The sequence below is a fragment of the Leopardus geoffroyi genome, chromosome X (genome assembly GCF_018350155.1).
Source record: "Leopardus geoffroyi isolate Oge1 chromosome X, O.geoffroyi_Oge1_pat1.0, whole genome shotgun sequence".
NCBI classification, from domain to species: Eukaryota; Metazoa; Chordata; class Mammalia; order Carnivora; family Felidae; genus Leopardus; species Leopardus geoffroyi.
This window is the reverse complement of record NC_059343.1, coordinates 126,241,014-126,261,986: the sequence shown is the minus strand read 5'-3', so window position 1 is coordinate 126,261,986 and position 20,973 is coordinate 126,241,014. Positions and strand designations below refer to the sequence as shown.

Sequence of the window (20,973 nt, the reverse complement as noted above, 5' to 3'; positions counted from 1 at the left end):
GACCTACAGGTTGAAGACATTCATAAGCAGAGTCCTTAGAGGACACCACATGAGGGTTCATGGGTTGGGGGCCTTCATGGGTTAGATCTATGGGGGAGGTGGGGGAGGAATAGAGGGTATGTTCTGGGATCAACCTTCTTGGTGGAAACATGATATGCTAAGTGATTTTTCAAAATAACACTACCGTATTTTCCTTTTAGGTATTTGTGTCATATACTGTCATCAACAGAGTCCTGGAAATATCTGGTTAGGAGCTACTGCTGTAGTCCTTATCCTCTGAAGTAACAAAACCTCTTCTTCCATTCCCAATTGTACTCATGTAGCCAAGATGGTGACTGAGGTTGGGGTGATAAAGTAGCTCCAGGGACACTAGCTCAATAGCTATTGAACATTGGGTTCCAAGGTCCCTGCTCACTAGTGGAAGGATTCCTCTGTCATGTCTTTTATCTTTGGACTTTTGATCACCTTTTTTTTATCCCTGGGCTAGATTAAGACATATACAGTAAGAAAATTGTATTTTGGGATATAAAACTCAGAAGTGTGGGTCACTTGATAGGCAGCACAATGATTCAACAGGATTCTGTAGCACTGACTTTAATAGGAAAGATGAAAGTCTTGACTACTGGTACACTTCTGGAGGAATGGGTTCAGATGGTGTGTGGGCACCTTTGAGAAGGATATTTGAGAGATACATATTTAGAATTATTGTCAACGAAGAGTTTATGGGACCAAGGTTGTTTAGATGGGAGAAGAGTTGATGAGGGAGAACCCAATAAGCATCTTTATTACTTTACGGGCTGGCATATGGGCAAGGGAGGATATATTACCAGTGGGTGACAGTTAAAAGGAAAAGATTCTAACTCAACTGAACAACGCATTTTCTGAAACTGGACCTGTCCACAGAGTGGGCTTGTACGGGACTGAGCTGATCATTGCAAGTGTACAATAAGGACTAGATGGTCATCTGTATGCAATGGTAATAAAGGGGAGGATGGACCCAAAAGAATAAAATATTCTTTGTTAAGATCTCATCAGTCTAGGGACACCTGGATGGCTCAGTCTGTTAAGCATCTGACTTCGGCTCAGGTCATGGTGTCATTGTTCACAAGTTTGAGCCCTGCATCAGGCTCTGTGCTCTCAGCACAGAGCCCACATCGGATCCTTGGTCTCCCTCTCTCTCTGCCCGTCTCCCACTTGTGCACTTGCTCTCTCTCTCAAAATAAATAAATAAACTTAAAAAAAAACAAAAATATCTGACTAGTCTAAAATGCTATGCTTCCTGTGCATGCATGATTTCTAGATTTTGCTATTTTTTGCCTCTTTAGATTTGATACTTCTTGAAGTATTTATTTGCTTTTATAGAGAATGGCTTCAGGTAATATTAGAAAATAAATTACACAGCCAATACACCAAGTTATTACACTTAAAAAAAAAAGGAAACTTTAACATTGACTACATTGACATATTTAATATCTCAATATTTATTATAATTGAGTACATTAATTTGGGTTAAGCAAATGTGATTAAAAACACTAGACAATTAAAAAGAAGCAAAAGTATAATGCAACCACCTCTCTTAAGTCTGCAGAATTTTGTGCCTTTTTAGACATGAAAGTGTCTGTTTTGAATAGAAATCAATATTGATCTTACAAGCTTTCCATCAATTTCTTGCATATTGGTTCTAAAACTCCCTTAAAGGCACAGTGTATCTTAAAGGTGGAGAAGACAGCCTATCTTGGATCTCTTTATCCTGTACTCGATCAACTAGGCTATACTGACTCAGGGTTGGTACCTCCAACACAAAGGAGCAGCCTTTCCCTTTTATTCATTCATTTAGCACCTATGTGTCAGTGTCTATCATGTGCCAAATCCCTCGCTGTGGGCTATACCTGGGGAATACCAGCTCATATTTAGTGGTACATGACCTATTGTATCACTTTTCCCCTCCAGAGCAAATCTGATGCACATCTATGCAAATAAATGGAATGTTCCTCTCTGATCATTTGACAGGAAGACAAGTCCACCAGCCAATGTGCGTAGGAGTCAGAAACTGGAGAGAGATGGAGACATTTTCTAATTAAATTAAGGGAACAGACCCTCAGTTTTCATCAGAAAACTTTCAGGTTGTCCTTCCTCTCAAGGACCTTACACAGTGATCCTGGTCCCAAAGGCAGATGAGCTTAGTTGAACCTGAGTAGAGTATCAGCTGACCACATGGATGGGCCTGCAATTTGTTTAGACAGTCAACAGGTTTCTCTGTTCCAAGTACTTGGGACTCCAGTAGTTGCTGATATCCTGGCTAGCTCAGATCGGGTAGCTCACTGTGGCTTTCCCTGGGTTGACAAGCTCTTCTTTGGGAAGGTCTGTGAGTCAAGTCTCTACCCAGCAGAGAAATCTAAGTTTGGAAGAGTATCTCAGTTCAAAATTATTTTCATAGAAAGAGGAGGAGAGGGAAGGAGGGCACTTTGACTTTTGTGGTACTTCATAGGGAGACCTAGGATGCCCAGAGGAGGAACATGATTTTATACTTTCCTCTCTTTGTAAGAGTATGCCTCAGGGGAGACCTATGGAGGGCAATGTTACTTGGTAAAATGAGGTAACCTCCGCACAGACCTTGGCACACGACACTAAATCAATGCTTGGTAATGTGGTTACTGTTACTGAGAACATGGGTTCTGGAGAGAGACAGCAATGGTTCCACACGATGTAGTGACCACCTTCTGAGCCTTGATAGTCCCATCTATAAATTGGGGACAAGAATAACCTCTGCATAGGATTAGTATGAGGATTGATGCCATCACTTTGTGATAATGCCTGATAGGTAGTAAGGCCTTGAGAAATGTTAACTGTTTTTCTCCCTTCTTAATCCTGCTGGAGTCTATACAACCTGAAACCTACTTTTGAAGATTTTTGTGTAACTATTGGAATTGAGGGAAAAGGTATTAATCAGCTATCAAGATTCAGAGACGGATGTTCCTTTGGTCAGTGGCCTCTTAAGAATCACACCCCATGGAATGTAATCTTATCTGTGTAGACTTTCAAATGCATGCCCACAAGCTTTCAGGAAAAAAAAACCTCAATTATAGTGAAAAGTGGGAAGAAGATAATTAAAATCTGCTATATAACTCAATAAAAAGCAATTAACTATTTTTAAATGTGTATGGAAAGTTAAATATATAAATGTATGTATATATATATGTATACATACATACACACATATATATGGCAACTATAACAGACAAGCTAAATATTAGCCTAAGCCAATCCCTAGCATTCAATGTCTGCAATTTACCCACCAGAGATTTACCCACCTGGTCCCTCAGAAGCTTCAGGGGACCTCTTGTTTTCAAGCCCCAAAGATACACTTAGAGCTGTAACCTAGAATGTGGGGTTGCTCTCTGTCCCAAAAGTCAGGACACACTGAAACTCATGCTCCTGCCTATCGTACCAGACCATCTAAACTCATCAGGAAGCCAACCTATCTTAAGAAAGCCAAGATGGAATTCTTGTTCAATCTTTTTTTTTTCTTGAGCCTGAAATAAGATCATAGATGTAAAGTGCTTGCTAAGCTATTAAAAGCTACACACACACGTTATTGTCATCATTAAGATACTCTACTAGATGCAATCAGTTCAACTTGAGAAGGGCAAAAGTCTGAAGAAATCAAATGGGGAGGAGGAAAGTGAGGGAAGAGGAGCTAGCAACTTGGGGCAACTGGGGACAGCCAAACTTGTCCAGGAGTCATCAACTTCTTCTCAGCCTAGAAGAGCTAAAAGAAAATAGTAGTAGCCATTAGATTAGAAATGCACATCCAATCCAATAACCAGTCAGAGGTTCTTGGGGTGGCTGATGTCTCCAGGCATTAGGTAAAATAGTCCAGGTCAAGTGTCTTCTAGAGAGAAGGCAGGACAGGCTTATAGCTGGTGCAGAGCCTGGTTGCTACCCATTTCCATTGTCTTCAAGGTGGATACTCTGCTCTGTGTTTCTAGTTGAGGAGGTGCTAAGGAGAAGGGGCTCCCAGAATTTGGAAAGGCAGTGTCCTATAGGCACCAGGTCCCATGCAGCCCAGACACTGAGTCTGGGTCAGTTCTGGCTTTTAGCATGCAAACCTGTCTTCAGGCAGTGTTGGGGATGTGGTCCAGAGGCTACTCAAGCAGCCCTTCCTGGTTGGGCCAGCCCCAGGATGGCACCATCCCCTCCCACATATGACCATTTATCCTGGCCTTTAACTACTGCTGGTCCCCCACCTGATTCTAGTTTCACTGAGCACCTTGCTTTTTGAGTCCTGATTTTATGCTATATAAGCAATGGTGGAAGTGATCCAATGGTGGAATTTAGAAGAGAGCCTTGGATTTGAATTAGAAGTTCTGGGTTGAGATCCTGATTCTGCCATCCACTAGCTAGTTGTTTCTTTTTAGGTCTTCATTTGCTTGTTCTCAAATGAGGCTAACAACACAGGCCTGGCCAGCATCCCAGGGAAGCTAGAGAGCTCAGATAAGATGCTGCGTGAAAGGTACTTATTGAGAGGAAGATGCTATAACTCCTGCAACTTGGGAGGGTCTTTATCTGTACCACCTAAAACTTCAAAGCCTCAAGGCTAAGAGAGATAGTAGCATTCTGGTTTGAGACTCAGGAAGAGACCCGGGCACATTTCTTCTCCCAAATAAGTTTCCTGGCTGCTTGGTACCCACCTAGAAGAGCTTCTCATAGCATTTCCCACAGTGGATGGTGTCATGGTGAATGAAGATCTGATCCAGGAGCTCACCCATTGGTTTACTGCAAATCCCACACTGAAAGAGAAAGCAAGCTAGAGGTCAACATGCAAGTGAAGCAACATAAATTAGTGAAGTGTGGAGGGTGCACCTGAGCAGACACTGACTTGATGGCACATCCTGGACTTTGAAGCAGAGAACAAAAGTTGGTAGAAAACAGAGACAAAACTCAAACAAACAAACCCACACAAATTAGCAGGCATGATGATCACATAGTAGTTAGGAGCCCAGGTTTCAGAACTGTGCCTGGATTTGAGCCCTAAATCCACTGTTTATTAGCGGGGTGATCTTGGGCAAGTTACTGAGGTTCTCTGAGACTCTATTTCCTGATATATAAAGTGGGTACACTGGCAGGTTACCATAAGGGTATGGTGAGGTAGCCCATAAAGTACACTGAACCTGGGGTCATATGTAAAGTAAGCCATTGCTGTTGTAGGAGGGCTGAGGGACTTTAATTGTGATATTTAAGGTCCAAAGGAAGGTGATATGAAAACCTAATGAAAGGGGAGGCTATTACAACAGTGTAGCTCTGCTGTCCTCAGGACTCTCACACCTGCCACTCTAGTGGATATCTGAAGGACAAAGTGGCCAGTCATCTACAGTGGACCTTCCTGCAGACAGTCTTGAATAAGAGGGGTCATGAGTTCCTAGGTGTCTAGGTCTCCAACCATCTGCATGGCTGCCCTGGGCTCATCAGGCATTCTGGCTTCCAGTTTGCAAAAGATGCTGAGCACCGTGGAAATGACTGCTGGCATCCTCAACTCCATCCACTCGTTCAGTTCCCACTTCTCCCAAGCCTCTGGCATGGAGCACAATCACACAGAGATCAAGCCTTCTTTCTAGTCTTTGATCCACAAGGCTCCCTAAGTCTGGACGATGTTAGCAGCACCACCCTTCTTCCTTACCTTAAAGCAATAATCATGGCAGCAGATGCCAAGATGCTCTAGGGTAATCTTTGGACAGTCTCTGATCTCCTGGTTGCAGTAAGTACAGATCCCTCCAGTTGTTCTGTGAGATGAAAAACAAGAATCTGGCAATCAGGCTGGCATGCAGGCTACTGATACGATGAAGCCAGACCCTCTGATTTGACACAAACAGCCCTATGTGCCTGTATTCTCAGCCTGCCATCTTTTTCTGCAGTGTGAAATTGGTTACATATCCCTTGGCTGGGCCTCAGTTTACTATACACCCTCATGATATTTCCAGAAATTGGTCATGTATCTTCACCGTACTCACAATCATATGTGTGGACCCCTTGGTTTGATTCTTATTCCAGGCAGCTTACCTCTCCCTGACCCCTTGCCTGGCATGCTGGGGGCACTACTCTCCTCTAGAACAGGAAGACCCATGCCTTCTTCTATAGGACATGTGCCCTTGTCTTCCCTACCTGGCCCCCTGTCTTCACGATGCTTCCCTTCATGCCTGGGGCCACTAAGCCCTGCCTCTCAGACCCTACACTCTTGGACCCACCCTGTCCCGTGATACTCCAATGACCATCCCAAAGACAGTCTGGCTGTAGATTCTGATGGGACATCATGTTGGAATTCTAGATACCGACTTCTAGGTTGAGTATCTTCCCACTTTGAGGGTCCCTGCTTTTGTTTCTGAGAGTCACCACTGCTTTTCCTCCTCAGAGGGAACCTGCTCAAAGTGCCTGCCCGCCATGATTCTTCAGGCATAAATTGGGAGTGCTTTCTTTCAGAGATTTGGATATGCTTCTGACAGAAGCCAGAGGTGGTGCTACCAACCTGGACCCACACAGGATCCTTCTTTCAAGGGCCCAGAATTACCATGATCATCTCAGTTTTGGTCCCTCCATCATGTAGGGCTCAGTCTCTTAACAGTGTTGCTAAAAACTCCTGCCTTAATCAAAATCCTGTTCCTCACCCCACCCCCCCATGTATTTTACCATCACCAGTTTCAGCTCACAGTTAGTCAGATAACACAGTAGAAATACCCCTGACCTGGGAGTAGTCATGGACCTGGGATTTAGTCCTGGCTCTGCCACTAACTCCCTGTGTAACATAAGGTACATTATTTATTCTTTTCAGGCTTGTTCCCTTCACTGTGACCTGAGTGAACTGCATCTCTAAGACTCCTTTCTCTTTTATTTCAAGAATTTAAAAATATGACTTCTTTATCATTAAGACCATCCTGTGGCCACTGTCATCTAGTGACAGCTTTAAAAACTGCTGAATGAAGCAATGTCTGCACCTTCATTGAATTCACATGAATGGCTCTCTCTGGCTTCTTGATGATAGCAGCCCATTTTTCCTCACTTTCCACCTATTGCTGTCTTTTGTAGTTTAGTTTTTTTTTTTCTTTCTGGTCATATTTACAGGTTAATTAAGTGATCATTTAGGTTCTAATTCCAAGGGCCTCTCCTGCTAACTTGAGCTCCCTGGGCCTTCAGACATCATAATTTCCCTTCTCAGTAGCCTTTTGAGTTTTCCCTCTTTGTCTTAGCTGGGTCCAAAGGCTTTAGTTGCCACAAGTGTGACATCCCAAGGACAGATCTGCAAGTGGATCAGAAGCAGCCAAATGGAAGACAAAAGCAAACAGACTTAGTGTGGAAATGTCTCTCAGCTGTTTCTTCTCTGTAGACCTGAGAGCTCCCTGGAAAGATAGTAGACTTACCTCTCAGAGTACAGAGAGCTGTCACATGCAGGTTTCTTCTCCACATCACATGAGTCTTCAATGCTTCTAATGCTGCAGAGAGTGTGATGGGGAAGAAGAGGGCACAAGATGGGAACCAGATGACTACCACACTCATGAGCGGAAATGCTTTTATAATATTTTTAATCCTGTGGCCACAAGCTGAGACATGGTTCTGCATGGCCAGCCATCATCTGTTATGCTGAAGGGCAGTGGAAGCTTTGAAATTGGTGCCAGGGAGGCATAATTTTCTTGGAGAAGGGCTCTTGCATGGGGGCAAAGAATACCTGCCATGCTGAGGAAGATGACAAGGGCGGTGGCCACGATTCTTAAGGCTGTGTATTCCAGGAGGCACCCTCCCAGATTCACTGACCAGTAGGAAAGGATCATGGCTCTTCTCCCCACATATGCGTCTGGGTTATAATGTGAGTCACTAAGAGCCCACTCACAGCAGAAATCAGACGTTAGGAATGGGAGCAAACAAAAGAAGGAAAGATTCTGACATATTACCTGTGTTTGAGTTACAGGGGGAATTGGGTTGAAGTTTTTTTTTTTTCCGTTTCGCATCTTCATTTTCAATATGACTTTTGATAATAAACACAAATGATTAAAAAAAAAAAAAACCTATTGTCAGGAAAGTGTGACCAGCTACAAGCCATGGGATACACTTTAGTGAAGCTGCCATTCTCACAGGAGCCATGTGGTGGCCATGAGAGGTAGCCAGAAAAACTGCTGCTCCGAGGTTAAGTGATTTGCCTAAGGTCATGCTTGGAGTAAGGAGTGAGCTAGAATTTCAGTCCAGGTTCTGGTTTTTCTTTGTGTGTGTGTGTGTGTGTTTCTCAGCATTAAGCTTATCTCTAAGCTTCCTGGAAGGTAAAGAAAAAGGGGGAAACACAATACACTACACAATCCTCCAATAGAGAAACTCTGCTTTTTTCACAAAACATAACATTTTAACTGAATGTAAACTTCAATTTTAAAATAAATTTAGATAGGGTGCCTAGGTGGCTCAGTCGGTTAAGCGTCTGACTTCGGCTCAGGTCATGATCTCACAACTCGTGAGTTTGAGCCTCGTGTTGGGCTCTGTGCTGACTGCTCTGAGCCTGGAGCCTGCTTCAGATTCTGTGTCTCCTTCTTTCTCTTTGCCCCTCCCCTGCTCATTCTCTCTCTCTCTCTCTCAAAAATAAACATTAAAATTTTTTCAAATAAATGTAGTTGCCATATGGTAAGAATTAAAGTTTACAGAGGAGTGGGAATGACAGAAGAAAACCCAGGAGACAGAGTTCAGTCAAGTAACACTCCTAGAGGCAAATGCTGGATGGCAGGGACAGCTCCCTCGGGGGTGCTGGGGTTTTTGCATATATTATTTCTAATCTCAAAACCTCCCTAAAAAAAAGCTATAGAGTCAGAAAACAGATCAGTGGTGGCCAGGGGATGTGGCTGGTGGTGTGGGAGACTGCTAATGGTTATGGGGTTTCCTTTTGGGATGATGAAAATTGGATTGTATTGTGGTGATGGCTGCACACATGATGAATGTACTAAACGCCCCTGAATTGCACACTTTAAAGAGGGAAGTTTATGACATGTGAATTATATCTCAATAAAGTTACTCACAAAAACCACCCTTAGGAGTTACAGGTGAAGAAACTGAGGCTCAGAAAGGTTGAGAATCTTGTGAAAAATGACCCAACCAATGGGGGCCAAGCTACGGCTTGAACTTGACGTCCATGTCCATTATCCAACAACACCCATGAAAGCTGGTCCAGAATCCCCAGAGGCCCAATCATGAAATAAGGCCAGGAAGCTCCTCTCTGTAACTAAAATCCTCATTCTAGGCATGAGATGATGTGCCATAAAAAAAGATTCCTGGGAGAATGGTATGTCAGTGCAGATTACTTTTTAACTGAGGTGGCATGAAGGTATCCTTCCATGTGGCATCAGGAAACAAGCAGATATAGAGATGATGAGTGAAAAGTTAAGTATATATCAGGAACTGTAGTCAAATGTGTGCTCAAATGTGTGCAATTCATGGCCATACAGTGGCCATACAGCAATTAAATGTGAGGAACCCTGGCATGCTGGAAAGGGCATGGGAGCTTAAGAGATGGTAGGGATGGGATTAACTAGATAAAAGAGATTGGAACAGGATGGAATTAACTAGATAAAAAGTCCTTAAGGGCTTTGCCAGCTCTGTAAAGAGGAATGCTCTTAGAATTTCACTAAAGAAAGCTTGTGGTCTACCAAGAAAAAAAGTTAGGCAGAAGGGCATGGCACTGGAAGTAGGATGTAGGATGAATTAACAATAAAGGGGAACACAAAGGTACCAACTTAGGTAGAACAGCTTGAAATCATGTCTGTGGGCAATTATATCATTTATCCATTCAATAAATGATTACACAGAAACAATTCTGGGCCAAGTCCTGGATGAGGTATGGGGGATTCAGGATCATGGAAGGATCTGAGACTTGCTCTTACCTGTCATAGCGTGAAGACACTGGCTTCCCAGAGGATACCTCACTAGCATTCATGTATTCCTTCATGAAGAGAATCCCTTTGCTGTAAAAGAAGCACAGTGAAACAGAAAGAGGTATACTGAAAGATTCCAGGGCACTGGGTCTTGCCCAAAGGAGGGTCCCAAGGCTGGGAGGAAGTGAAGGAGCTTATGGTAAGCCCTGGAGGTAGAGGCACTGATGGGCTCTAACTGCCACCAGGCAAGGAAAATGGCAAACAGGAGCTGCTGCACTGTTGAGTGTACTATTGACTGGGCTGAAATTGGAGGCTGTGGGTTCAGCTTGCTGTGTACAAATGTGAGAGCCCTAGAAAAAGTCTCCCTGCAATCAATGTCAACATGCTTTCCTTCATGAAGATCTCTATACTATGGGAGGCTTGTCCCCCACCTCCCCAGACTGCAGTAAAGTGAACTTCCTATCTTCCTCTCTGACTGCATTCTTTCCCTTTTGCCCTGGCTCCGGATAGTTTCCAAACTGCAGCTGTAGACTGTTGGTCCTCGCCACTCTGTGTGAATCTCTAGCAACAATAAAATCTCTCCCTTCTCAATCCTAGATAGGCCTGTGGCAAAACTGGAAGTCAGCATCATGTTTGGCTTACCATGGCCCTGAATTTGACCTTTATCAAGCTGCCTTGATGTTACCAGAGAGTGCTCTGATCTCCTTGCCCTCCCCATACACACACATCACTCAGCCTTCCTGCAATAGCTAATACTGCAGGTGAGGCCAGGAGTGTAGGTGAAGCAGTAAATAATGTGAGAGAGACAGACATAGGCCCTGGCCTCAGTGGGCTTTCTCTGGCCTTACCACATGTTTCTCAAGAGATATTATTAGCAAGGTCCTACAGATGGCAGAGCACCAGGAATTGATATTGGGATAGGGGGAAGGGGATACAATGAGACTCTGTCCAGGCTTACAAACAGGACTTTAAATTGGGGAGATCTGGACTACACTATGTGGTCCCTTAACCAATGGGATTCTGGGAATTGGGGGTGGCACTAGAGCTAATATTAGGGAAGTGACATGGGGCAAAAACCAAGTCGTTTAGCTCTTGGGGGGATATAGCCCAGAGAACACCTCCCAGGTTGTCTCTTATTACCTGGTTGAAATGGAGTCCAATTCACTTGGGGAGGCTGGGATGTAAACATGAGGCTGCTCAGTAGAAGGAGTAACGGTAACAGTGACCATACAGCTCGAGGGGTTTTTCACCCTGAAGGAAGTAAATGGAGGGGGGAGTGTGTCAACACTGAGAGCTGACATCTGCCAAGGTCAAATAGGGTTTGGGGGCCTACTCCTGAGACTGCCACTTGAAGGACTTTAAAAATATGCCAATGTTTTTAAAACAACCCACACAAATCACGGAGCTTATACAAGTTATACAAGTCTCCTGAGATCAGTGGGTAGAACCACTTACTTTATAGATAAGAAAATCCAGGTTAAGCGACCCAGGTAACACTGAGTCAGTGGCAAGACCTTAATCTTACAGATCCTCCCAGAACTCCCCAGTACAGCCAAAGGCCTTGGCCTGTGACTCACTTGATTTGAGCAGAGCCATTGGGCTGACAGGGACTTGATAGAACAACTCGACTCACCTCCTCACTGGATGGGACAGCCCCTTCCTAGGATCAGCTCTATCCCCCATCCTCCAGAGAACTCTCTGGAGAATAGAAGGCCAAGGAAAAGAGGGACAAATGAATTTAGGCATCACCAAAGAAGAGACTTGGATGTACCTCATTCTGGAAGGCATTTGCCACAAGCAGAGGCAAGAAACTGACACATATGATGGTTTTTCTGAATCTCCACCATTTGACTGTACACACAGTCCTTGGCCTAGAATCTGACCTCCTAGCTGGCTTGCAAAGTTTTTCTCTGGCCAGGCCCTTACTTGCTTTCACTCTGCCTGCTCCTGGGTCACCAGTCCCATACCCAAAGCTGCCATAGCTGCTTGCTGCCATCGAAGGCACTCTGTTGGGCACCACCACTGCCCCCCCCCACAACTTGTGCCATCCCCTTTACATCTACCCACTCTCCAGTGGCCTTGGGACAGCTCTATAGGCATACATTGTCTTGGGATGAATTTGGCTTCTCTCCAACATGTTGCTGCTCAGATCAAGTTCTGGATGTGGCCGTCTCAACCTGACCCGGGTTCTGGGGTATCACTCCCTTGTTACAGAATCCAGTGTTCAAGACCTCAACTAGTTTAACAGTGGGCAGGGGCGAGAACAATCATGATCTTGTACTGCCTAGCTCCCCAGCTTCATCTTCTCAAACTATTTCATACACACACACACACACACACACACACACACACACACACACACCTGAATCTCTAGCCACACTAACTGCCCTAATACCTTTGCACATAACACCACCTTCTCCTTTCAGAAACCCTTCTGGAGTACTTGTTCTATCACCTCAGAGAAGTACCTTGCTTTGGGCAAAATACCCTGCTTTTATGTGCCCAGTGATCCTATGCCTATTCCTATGTCACCCTATGATATAGGAATGAACCATGGAAACTAGAAGAGGTGGACTGACTGGGAAGGGAGGCCCCATGGGAAAGACAGATGGGGGATAAAATACAGAGCCAGAGTATGAGGAGAAACTGAATGCATGAGGAAGGAACAACTAGCAAGTGTCTGGCATTCTGTGGTCCACACTTAGCACAATAATTGAAGGGACAATAGAGCTGAAGGGGCAAGGTAAAAAAAAAATCCCGTGGGGATCCTTCTAGGACTGCAATGTGAGCAATAGAAGACCCCCACCAGGAAGGCTCTTATTCCTGGTCAGGTAACATCCCACCTCCCTCCCATAGTCTCCTCCTCCTAATCTAAGATCCAGCCCTGGCCCTGCCCACCTGGTCTCCTTTCCCCCTCCTCACTTTACCCTCCATCCACATAACCCTTCATTTATTCTCTTCTCAGCTCCCTCTCCCATCGTGGTCTCTGTACATGCTGCCCATGTTGTGTCTTTCCAGGTTGTTTTCCAGTCTGGTTCCTCCTTGTGCTTCAGGCCTCAACTTAATTGTATCCTTCTTAGCAGAAAAGCTTTCCCCAACAATCTGAGCTACAACACTCCTTGTCCCAGCCTCTCTCCATCAGAGGACCCAGTTTCCTTCTTTTCTGGGCTTATCACAAATGGAGAAGCACAAACAGAGCACAATCATTAGCAGCACAGGCTCTGGACTCTGTCTGGGTACTGATCCCTGTTAGACCACTGCCTGGCCAAATGACTGTTGGCAAGCTATTTAACCTCCCTCTGCTTTAGTCTCTGCTCTGTAGATCTGAGATAATAGCACCTCCCCTATAGGGTTGGTGTGAGAATGAGACAAGTACACATAAGGCACAAGAACAGTGCCTGCACATTTTCAGTACACAGCAGACACTAATGGTTATCATTATGGTATTGTTGCTATAGTGTTTATTCATTGGTACACCATGCAGTCCCTGAGGGTGAGTGCTCAGGGGCCTGGCCCTCTTGCTTAATGTGGGTGATACCTACAACTGGTTCATAGAAGGTACTTATATATTGTCTCTAGGCCCATGGCTCTTGCTTACTTCCAAACTCATGGTTGCTTTGGGGAAAGATCTCCAGAGAGCAAAGAGAACACCCAAATGTTGCCATGCAAGGCCACCCTTGTAGGGGTGGCAGTGGAAGAGTTCATCCAACATCCTTTATCTCTGATAGGAGCTCCTGTTCACACCAGGGTACACCTTCCTCAGAGATCTTCCATCTCCATTAATGGCAAAGGCATTGCACATCCCTCTCCTGACCCAGATCTTCATGCTCCAGAAGGCTGCCAGAAAACATGGTACTCTGTTCACCTTCTCTGTTCCAGGATTGGTCTAAAAGATTTGATGCTATGGCTTCAAACTGAAGCCCATGAGGACCTACCCCTCCGCACTCATTGCTGGTCACCTTTCCACTGCTTCCTGGCCACTTATATCTGCAGAGAAGATTGCCTAACATGTTAGGGTTTGTTCTGGATGGTGGCTCATGAAAAGAAACCTGGGCTATAGCAGGAGCCCAGCACAGTGTAATGCTTACCTGCTGGTGTGGCTTCCCAGTTCCACAAGCTCCTCTGGTCTTCTGGGGCTGCTCTGCTGCTCTGGGGTTCTGGGGGCTGCAGGCTGCTGGAAGGGTGCAGCTGGGTCCCCGTGGCCACCTCTCAGGACTGCAGGCCTCTCCTGCCAGGTCTCTCCCACTTTGGCAGGCACATTCTTGTCTTCAGAATCAGCCAAGGTGCTGAGGAACAGTGAACACCTTTACGGAATGAGTCTTTGGGACCAGTCCTTCTTCACCCACTGCATGCTGATGTCACCTATTGTGGCCATAATGGGCTCCTCTCCCAGAGGGTGGGGAAGAGAGGAGCCCAGTACGGCCCCCACCCCAGGGAGAGTCTATCTCCCTTTTGGGGGTATCCCAGCACTACTGCTCCCTTCCTACTGACAAAGACAGTCTCCAAGAACACATGATGACTTCAATGAGGTTTTAAAAGACAGTCTTCTTCTAGTTGGAAACAGTGGCATTCCTGTCCCCTTCTTCCATTGGCATTTTTTTTTTTTTTGCAAGGCTTCCCTGTCCCAGTCCATCTGTCCTGTCTAAAAAGCCTCAAGCCATCTGGTCTCTTCCCCAAGCAGTAGTGTTCAGACGACTTATGAACACAGCCAGTCCTGCCAGTGCCCAGCTGTCTGGGAAGGAGCATCTCCCCTAGGCTCCCCTGGCAGGCTGGGTGAAGGTGAAAAAAGGGAAACAGACCATAATGCTCATTGGGTTTTCAAAGGGGCTAATGACCCCAAAATTGGTCACCAATACCCAAAGACTCGGCCGGGCCAGAAATATGTGCCTTGGCCCATTTGTGATCCTCAAGCGCCATCTGGTGGCTGGTATGGGCAAGACTGCAGCATAAGCCCTGCCCAGTACATCCATTTTCCTTATAGATGGTCACATTTCCCAGCAGGCACCGCGGTCAGAGCGCTTGGCTGCAGGAAATGGTGGTGCTCCCGGTGCGCACACACTGAAATGCGTAGGAGCCTGGCGCACACACAGGCAGGTGCATACGTATTGTTATGGCAGCCTTATTTTCACAGCTAGGAGTATGTGTCTTCTTTATTGCTAAGTAGTCCTTGCTATTATTACGAGGTAATAGTATTTTCATCCTCTTTTTACGTTGAACAATCTGGGGTGAGGGTCCCTTTGCAGGTCATAAATGGCAGTCAGAATGGAACTTCAGCCTCCCTCCCTGGGAGATGAAAATGGAATGGAAGCAGAAGCAAGAGCTCATCACTTAAATGTCCGCGATAAGAGATAAGCATACAAACAAAAGTTTGAAAAACCTTAGTTTCTTCCCCCACAACAGCCAAACATTATGAAAGAGCTGTCTACACTTACTCTTGTGACTTCTTGACTCATTTTTCCTTGTCAACTCTCCACTGAAGCTACTATTGCTTCCCAATATCCCAAATTATCTGTGCCTAGTACCAATATCTGGTCTTTTAGCCCCTGCCCCCACTGGGGACTCTCCAGAATCTCAGGGACCCCAAAAGCAATCATCTGAAGCTGAAAAACTTAATTTGAAATGCCCTGGATATTTTATCCAGGTAGATGAGCCTTGGAGACAACCCAAGGGCTGTTTCTCTTGCTCCCTCACTCCTCGCTTAGATACAGTCTCCATAAGATTACTATCAAGGCAAAAAAAAATTCTTAAAACCCTCCTCTACAAATAGTAGTAGGAACCTTTAGCCTTCATGTGGAGCAGGTAACCTCAATTTACCCATCCACCAGAAACACAATTCTCATAAAAAATAAAGTGGGGCAAAGACAAGAGCTAACTCATAAAACCAGTGAATTTGTGTGTGTGTTTATACCTACTCATGGCTGAAAATTTAGAATTAAAGCCATGAGATCTCTTCTTATGTTTGTCTATATGTTTATGTATATATGTTTGTGTATATATGTATGTTATATATGTATAATATTTTCTTATCTCTGGAGAGTATACCAAATTAATTTATAAAATCCCTTATCTTCTATTCCAAATAACTTAGAGATAAATAAGCACTTACACAAATTAAACATTCCTAAAACTTTCATAAATTAAAGAAACAATTTCTAATACTTTGTAAAAAAAAACAGTATTCTTATAAAAACTAACACAAATGGCTAAAATTAACAACACTGGAAACAACAGATATTGGTGGGGATGTGGAGAAAGTTGGTGGGAATGCAAACTGGTGCAGCCACTATGAAAATAGTATGGAATTCCCTCAAAAAGTTAAAAATAGAACTATCCTACCATTCAGCAATTTCACTATTTGGTATTTATCCAAAGGATATAAAAATATTGATTCAAAGGGGCATATGAACACTGATGTTTATAGCAGCATTATCAACTATAGCCAAACTATGGAAAGAACCCATATGTGCATTGACTGATGAATGGATAAAGAAAATGTTGTGTGTGTGTGCACTTATATTACTCAACCATTGAAAAGAATGAATTTTTTCCATTAGCAACAACATTGATGAAGGTAGACTGTATTATGCTAAACGAAAAAAGTCTGTCAGAGAAAGACAAATTTCATATGATTTCACTCATATGTGGAATTTAAGAAACAAAAGAGATGAAGATAGGTGAAGATAAAAAGAGAGAGAGAGGAGAAAACCATAAGAGATTCTTAATTTTAGAGAACAAACTGTGGGTTGATAGAGCACTGTGGGTGGGTGATGGGCTAAAAGGGTGACAAGTATCAAGGAGGGCACTTGTGATGATCATTGTGTGTTATATGTAAGTGATGAATCACTAAATTCTACACTTGAGACCAATTTTGCCATATATGTTAACTCACTAGGTTTTAAATAAAAACTTAAAAAAGAAAACAAAAACCCAAATATTTTAAAAATTCTAGTTCAAAAACTTAGCTAAATCTTTGGCAAACAAGACTAGTTTAATATTCCTAATTTAATGAAAACAGCTGTCTTGTGAGTTATCAACCTTACATATAATAGAAGCATATATTTTAATTTTTTAATATTTATTTTTTTCGGAGAGTGCAGGTGCATGAATGGGAGATGGGGCAGAGAGAAAGGGAGACACAGAATCAGAAGCAGGCTCCAGGCTCTGAACTGTCAGCACAGCCCGATGCGGGGCTCAAAACCATGAACTGCGAGATGGTGACCTGAGCGGGAGTCAGATATTTAACCGACTGAGCCACCCAAGCGCCCCACACGTATTTTTATTATACTTGAGTATAATCTTCATAAACTTAAACGGTTTAACTAGCCACGTAAGCTAGTATTACATCTACTAGATGTAATATAGTATTATATTATAAAATATATTATTTTACATTTTATATATATAATCTATGTATAGATTATAAAAATATAAATTTGCTTTTAATCAAACTGAGGTATTATTCTGACAAACTCTATTTCAGCAGTAATTATGTTTTATAACATGTCAGCTTAAAGACAGTTTCCAAGATCTTTTCGGAAATTTAAAACCTTAGATTGATGCTAAATTAAATTAACAGATATTTACTAAGTACCTAGATCATTTCTAAGTAAGATAAAATACTGAAATATTAGTTACTAAGCCTAAGTTTAAGTTTATATACTTTTTGCTTCTTATTTTTTATAGTACAGAGAGGTTGTACATACATTTGTTAATAAATGTGTTCATTTGTGCACACTGAAAAATTATACTATAAAAAAGTGTATAACTATAAAGTTTTATAAGATATATATTCATAAGCTTTACTAGTCTACTGCAAAATGCTGGTATATGACAGATAATTCAAAATGATCTACATCTATTTTTCTCTGTAAAATAAAAGGTACTAACAGTTTAAAATTATAATCAATATGTATAAATGAGACTACTAAAAGTAATAAGGCAAAGGAGAACAACTTTGTATGCAAGGTATGAAAATATGTTTTTGTTAAGGAAAAAGAATAAGTTTGTCCTAAATTAAAATAGTGGTTCCAAAAATTTTGTAAGATGAAATGTAAGTAGATTTAAAATTATAAAATGTTTACAGAAAAGAAATTTTATTTGCCGTGTTCAAAATTTACTAAAATTTAGTGAGATTATTTATAGTATTTTCTTTTTTTTTTTTTTAATTTTTTCTTAACGTTTGTTTTTGAGACAGGGAGAGACAGAGCATGAACAGGGGAGGGTCAGAGAGAGAGGGAGTCACAGAATCTGAAACAGGCTCCAGGCTCTGAGCGGTCAGCACAGAGCCCGATGTGGGGCTTGAACTCATGGACCGCGAGATCATGACCTGAGCCGAAGTCGGACGGTTAACCGACTGAGCCACCCAGGTGCCCCGAGATTATTTATAGTCTTTTCAAAAAGAGCTCTGGTATCAAGTATTGTACTGATAAAAAACTAAAATTTGGCTTTCTCTCTGTTAAAATAGTAAGAGTTTCTTGGCTCACTGGCGTGCTCTTAATAAAAGGTAATGATAGTTCTTTTTTCCCCAGTAATCTATTGTGAAAATGAATAAAGGAAAACCTCACTAAAATGGAGTCAGGAGGCCAGAAGTGGGAGCTCTCATGCCCTATCACTCCTTGGTGTCCTTTGCAAAACTAACAGGAAGAAGCCTAAATTTTACTATTCCAGCAGGAGGAAGATTTTCTCCTTGCCCAGCAATAGCCCAGCTCATGAGAGACTGTAACAACTCAGCCAAGGAAAAGCCGCTACACTTCAAAGTCCCAGTTCACTCCAATGGACTTTTTGTTTTATAACAAGCCCTCCCAATGTTTCTCCTTTTTCTGTAATAGAGTGTTCCTCTTCTTTGCTCTTGGACTTGCTTTTGCTGTAGCTTGTGTGTCCTGAATTGCAATTCTCTGCTATTCCTGAATAAACCCATTTTGCTGATAAAATAACTGCCTTTTTATTTTTAAGGTGAACACTATCTAAAGAGAAAAGTTTTTATGTCTTATCAAACTAATATCCTATTCTTTATGTTGACTTTATCATGTCAATTATTTTTAAAAGACCTTAATTTTAAAGGAGCTAATAGTCTTTGGGCGCCTGGGTGGCTCAGTTGGTTAAGTGTCCGACTTTTACTCAGGTCATGATCCCACAGTTCGTGAGTTCGAACCCCATGTCGGGCTCTGTGCTGACAGCTCAGAGCCTGGAGCCCACTTTGGGATTCTGTGTCTCTCTTGCTCTCTGCCCCTCCCCAGCTCATGCTCTGTCTCTCTCTCTCTCCTTCAAAAATAAATAAACATTTAAAAAAGACATTTTAAAGGCTCTAACAGTGTTTACAACCATTTTATCTCCTATGTTTAATTTTTTCTTACACTTTGATTTAATAGATAACGAAGTAGTATTTCTCACTATCCCATAATCGTTATCAAATCCTCAAACCTTCTGATAACATTTGACATTTTGACTTCCCCAAATCAAATCTGAAATATCTTTTACACCTAAAACTGACACTGAGATTTCCCAGAGGGCCCAAAGGATTTATTTGTTCTTTCACCTTGCAACAAGAGCAGTACTAAAACTATTCATATTTATTTAATATTGTATACATTTTATGGGAAGCAGTGTCAAATCCAAAAATAATAATGCTGAGCCTTTCCTAAGTTAAATTTTAAGGGGTAAAATTTTAATTATACAAATATTTCAGAAATTATATAAAATTCCTAGCGATCTGTCAGTGCCCTCACTGTCTTGGTGCTGCCTTGCCAAATATTAAAACAACAGCACAATGTTATCAGTCATAATTTTAATTATTTTTAAAATGTAACTTAAATATGTTCTTACTACCATATGTCTGTCTTTCACTAGCTTGAAACGTTCCCTTTTAAAAGGGTCATTGCCACTACTGTTGCTTAACCTTTGTGAGAACAAGTACACCCACGTGGGGAATTCTGGCTCCTTCAAGTGACTGAGGAATCCATTTCACCAGTTAAGTCATCTAAGAAATCCAACAGGTTCTTCTCCTTCCCCCAATTACATTGTTCTTATCATTGTCGGTCATCTGAGATAACAGATCTAATGAACTATAAAAATTAAAGTTTGCTAAACTGATGGAAGAACTCAATCTCCCATGGCCTAAGGTTTTATCCTTGGCACTGATCATCCTCTGATCCTCTCCTGATGGGTCACACCAACTGTCCCCATGTGAAATAATATCTGGACCACCCATGAGAAATCCCTATTCTGTCTGGGCTCTGGAAGAGTTTAACCTGGTCAATTCATACATTCTAAAATACCCACAGGGATTTTTCCAATCCTCTGTCCACTCTCCCTCACAATTCTGCTGTTATCATTGCCTACATCCCTGCAGGTCTCACTCTACTTCCCTCTGTACTTCCTGGAATCCTAGGCTAGTCAAGTCTTGTCCATTAGGAGGTTTGCACTGACTGGCTTTCCTCCTGGTGCATACCCAGAATGGGGCTAAGGGTCTCCTTGCTACTTTGGACTATTAGCAGTAGTGGTCTTTAATCCTCTGGCCCAAAGACTCCAAATGTCACCTTTGCTGATGAGCCTAGTCTACCGAGATGCCATGCCAGTGACCTGACCCAAAGACTAGAAATGGAAGACCTAGACGGTTCTAGAAAAAAGACTTTTCCACAACCACACCCAGCATGCTTGGGGATTTGGACTACTAGGAGGAAGAAAGGAAGGACAGTTGCAAGGTGTTGCTGCCCACCTTAGAAACAGAACAGTATTGCCAGGGCAATTCATCCAGGCTGGCCCAGGCAGAGCCTCTGTCTGAAAGTCAGAGCCTTGCCTCAGGTGCCCTTGTCTGCCAATCTGTTTGAGTGTGCCGCTTTGTCTTGGTGTCTCCATGGACTGGGCATTTGCTCAATTGGCTCCAGGCAGTTAGAAAATAGCTTGGAGATACTCTGCCCACAACCTGGGCCAGAAGGGGTCACACACTCCACTCTTCCACTTGAGCCACAAAGATGACTTTCTGACTTAACACTTCTCTTTCCCTTACTGCTCCCCCAAGTCTTATCAGCTGCCCAATTCTGGGTCCATTTTACTTCCTTAAGAGTTCTATTTCCATATCCAC

General features: G+C 42.9%; 1 protein-coding gene across 1 annotated transcript in view; it reads right to left on the bottom strand.

Annotated features, from left to right (window-relative positions):
* Positions 1 to 1,448: 1,448 nt before the first annotated feature.
* ZNF185 (zinc finger protein 185 with LIM domain) overlaps positions 1,449 to 20,973 on the bottom strand; it is a 62,804-nt gene continuing 43,279 nt past the window's right edge. The window contains exons 18-24 of the mRNA XM_045471206.1: positions 13,982 to 14,179; positions 11,034 to 11,144; positions 9,903 to 9,983; positions 7,410 to 7,481; positions 5,678 to 5,780; positions 4,692 to 4,790; positions 1,449 to 3,769 (exon numbers count right to left, since the gene is read on the bottom strand). Coding sequence (XP_045327162.1) covers positions 4,692 to 4,790; positions 5,678 to 5,780; positions 7,410 to 7,481; positions 9,903 to 9,983; positions 11,034 to 11,144; positions 13,982 to 14,179 — 664 coding nt within the window. The 3' untranslated portion in view covers positions 1,449 to 3,769. The remainder of the gene's footprint in view (positions 3,770 to 4,691; positions 4,791 to 5,677; positions 5,781 to 7,409; positions 7,482 to 9,902; positions 9,984 to 11,033; positions 11,145 to 13,981; positions 14,180 to 20,973) is intronic.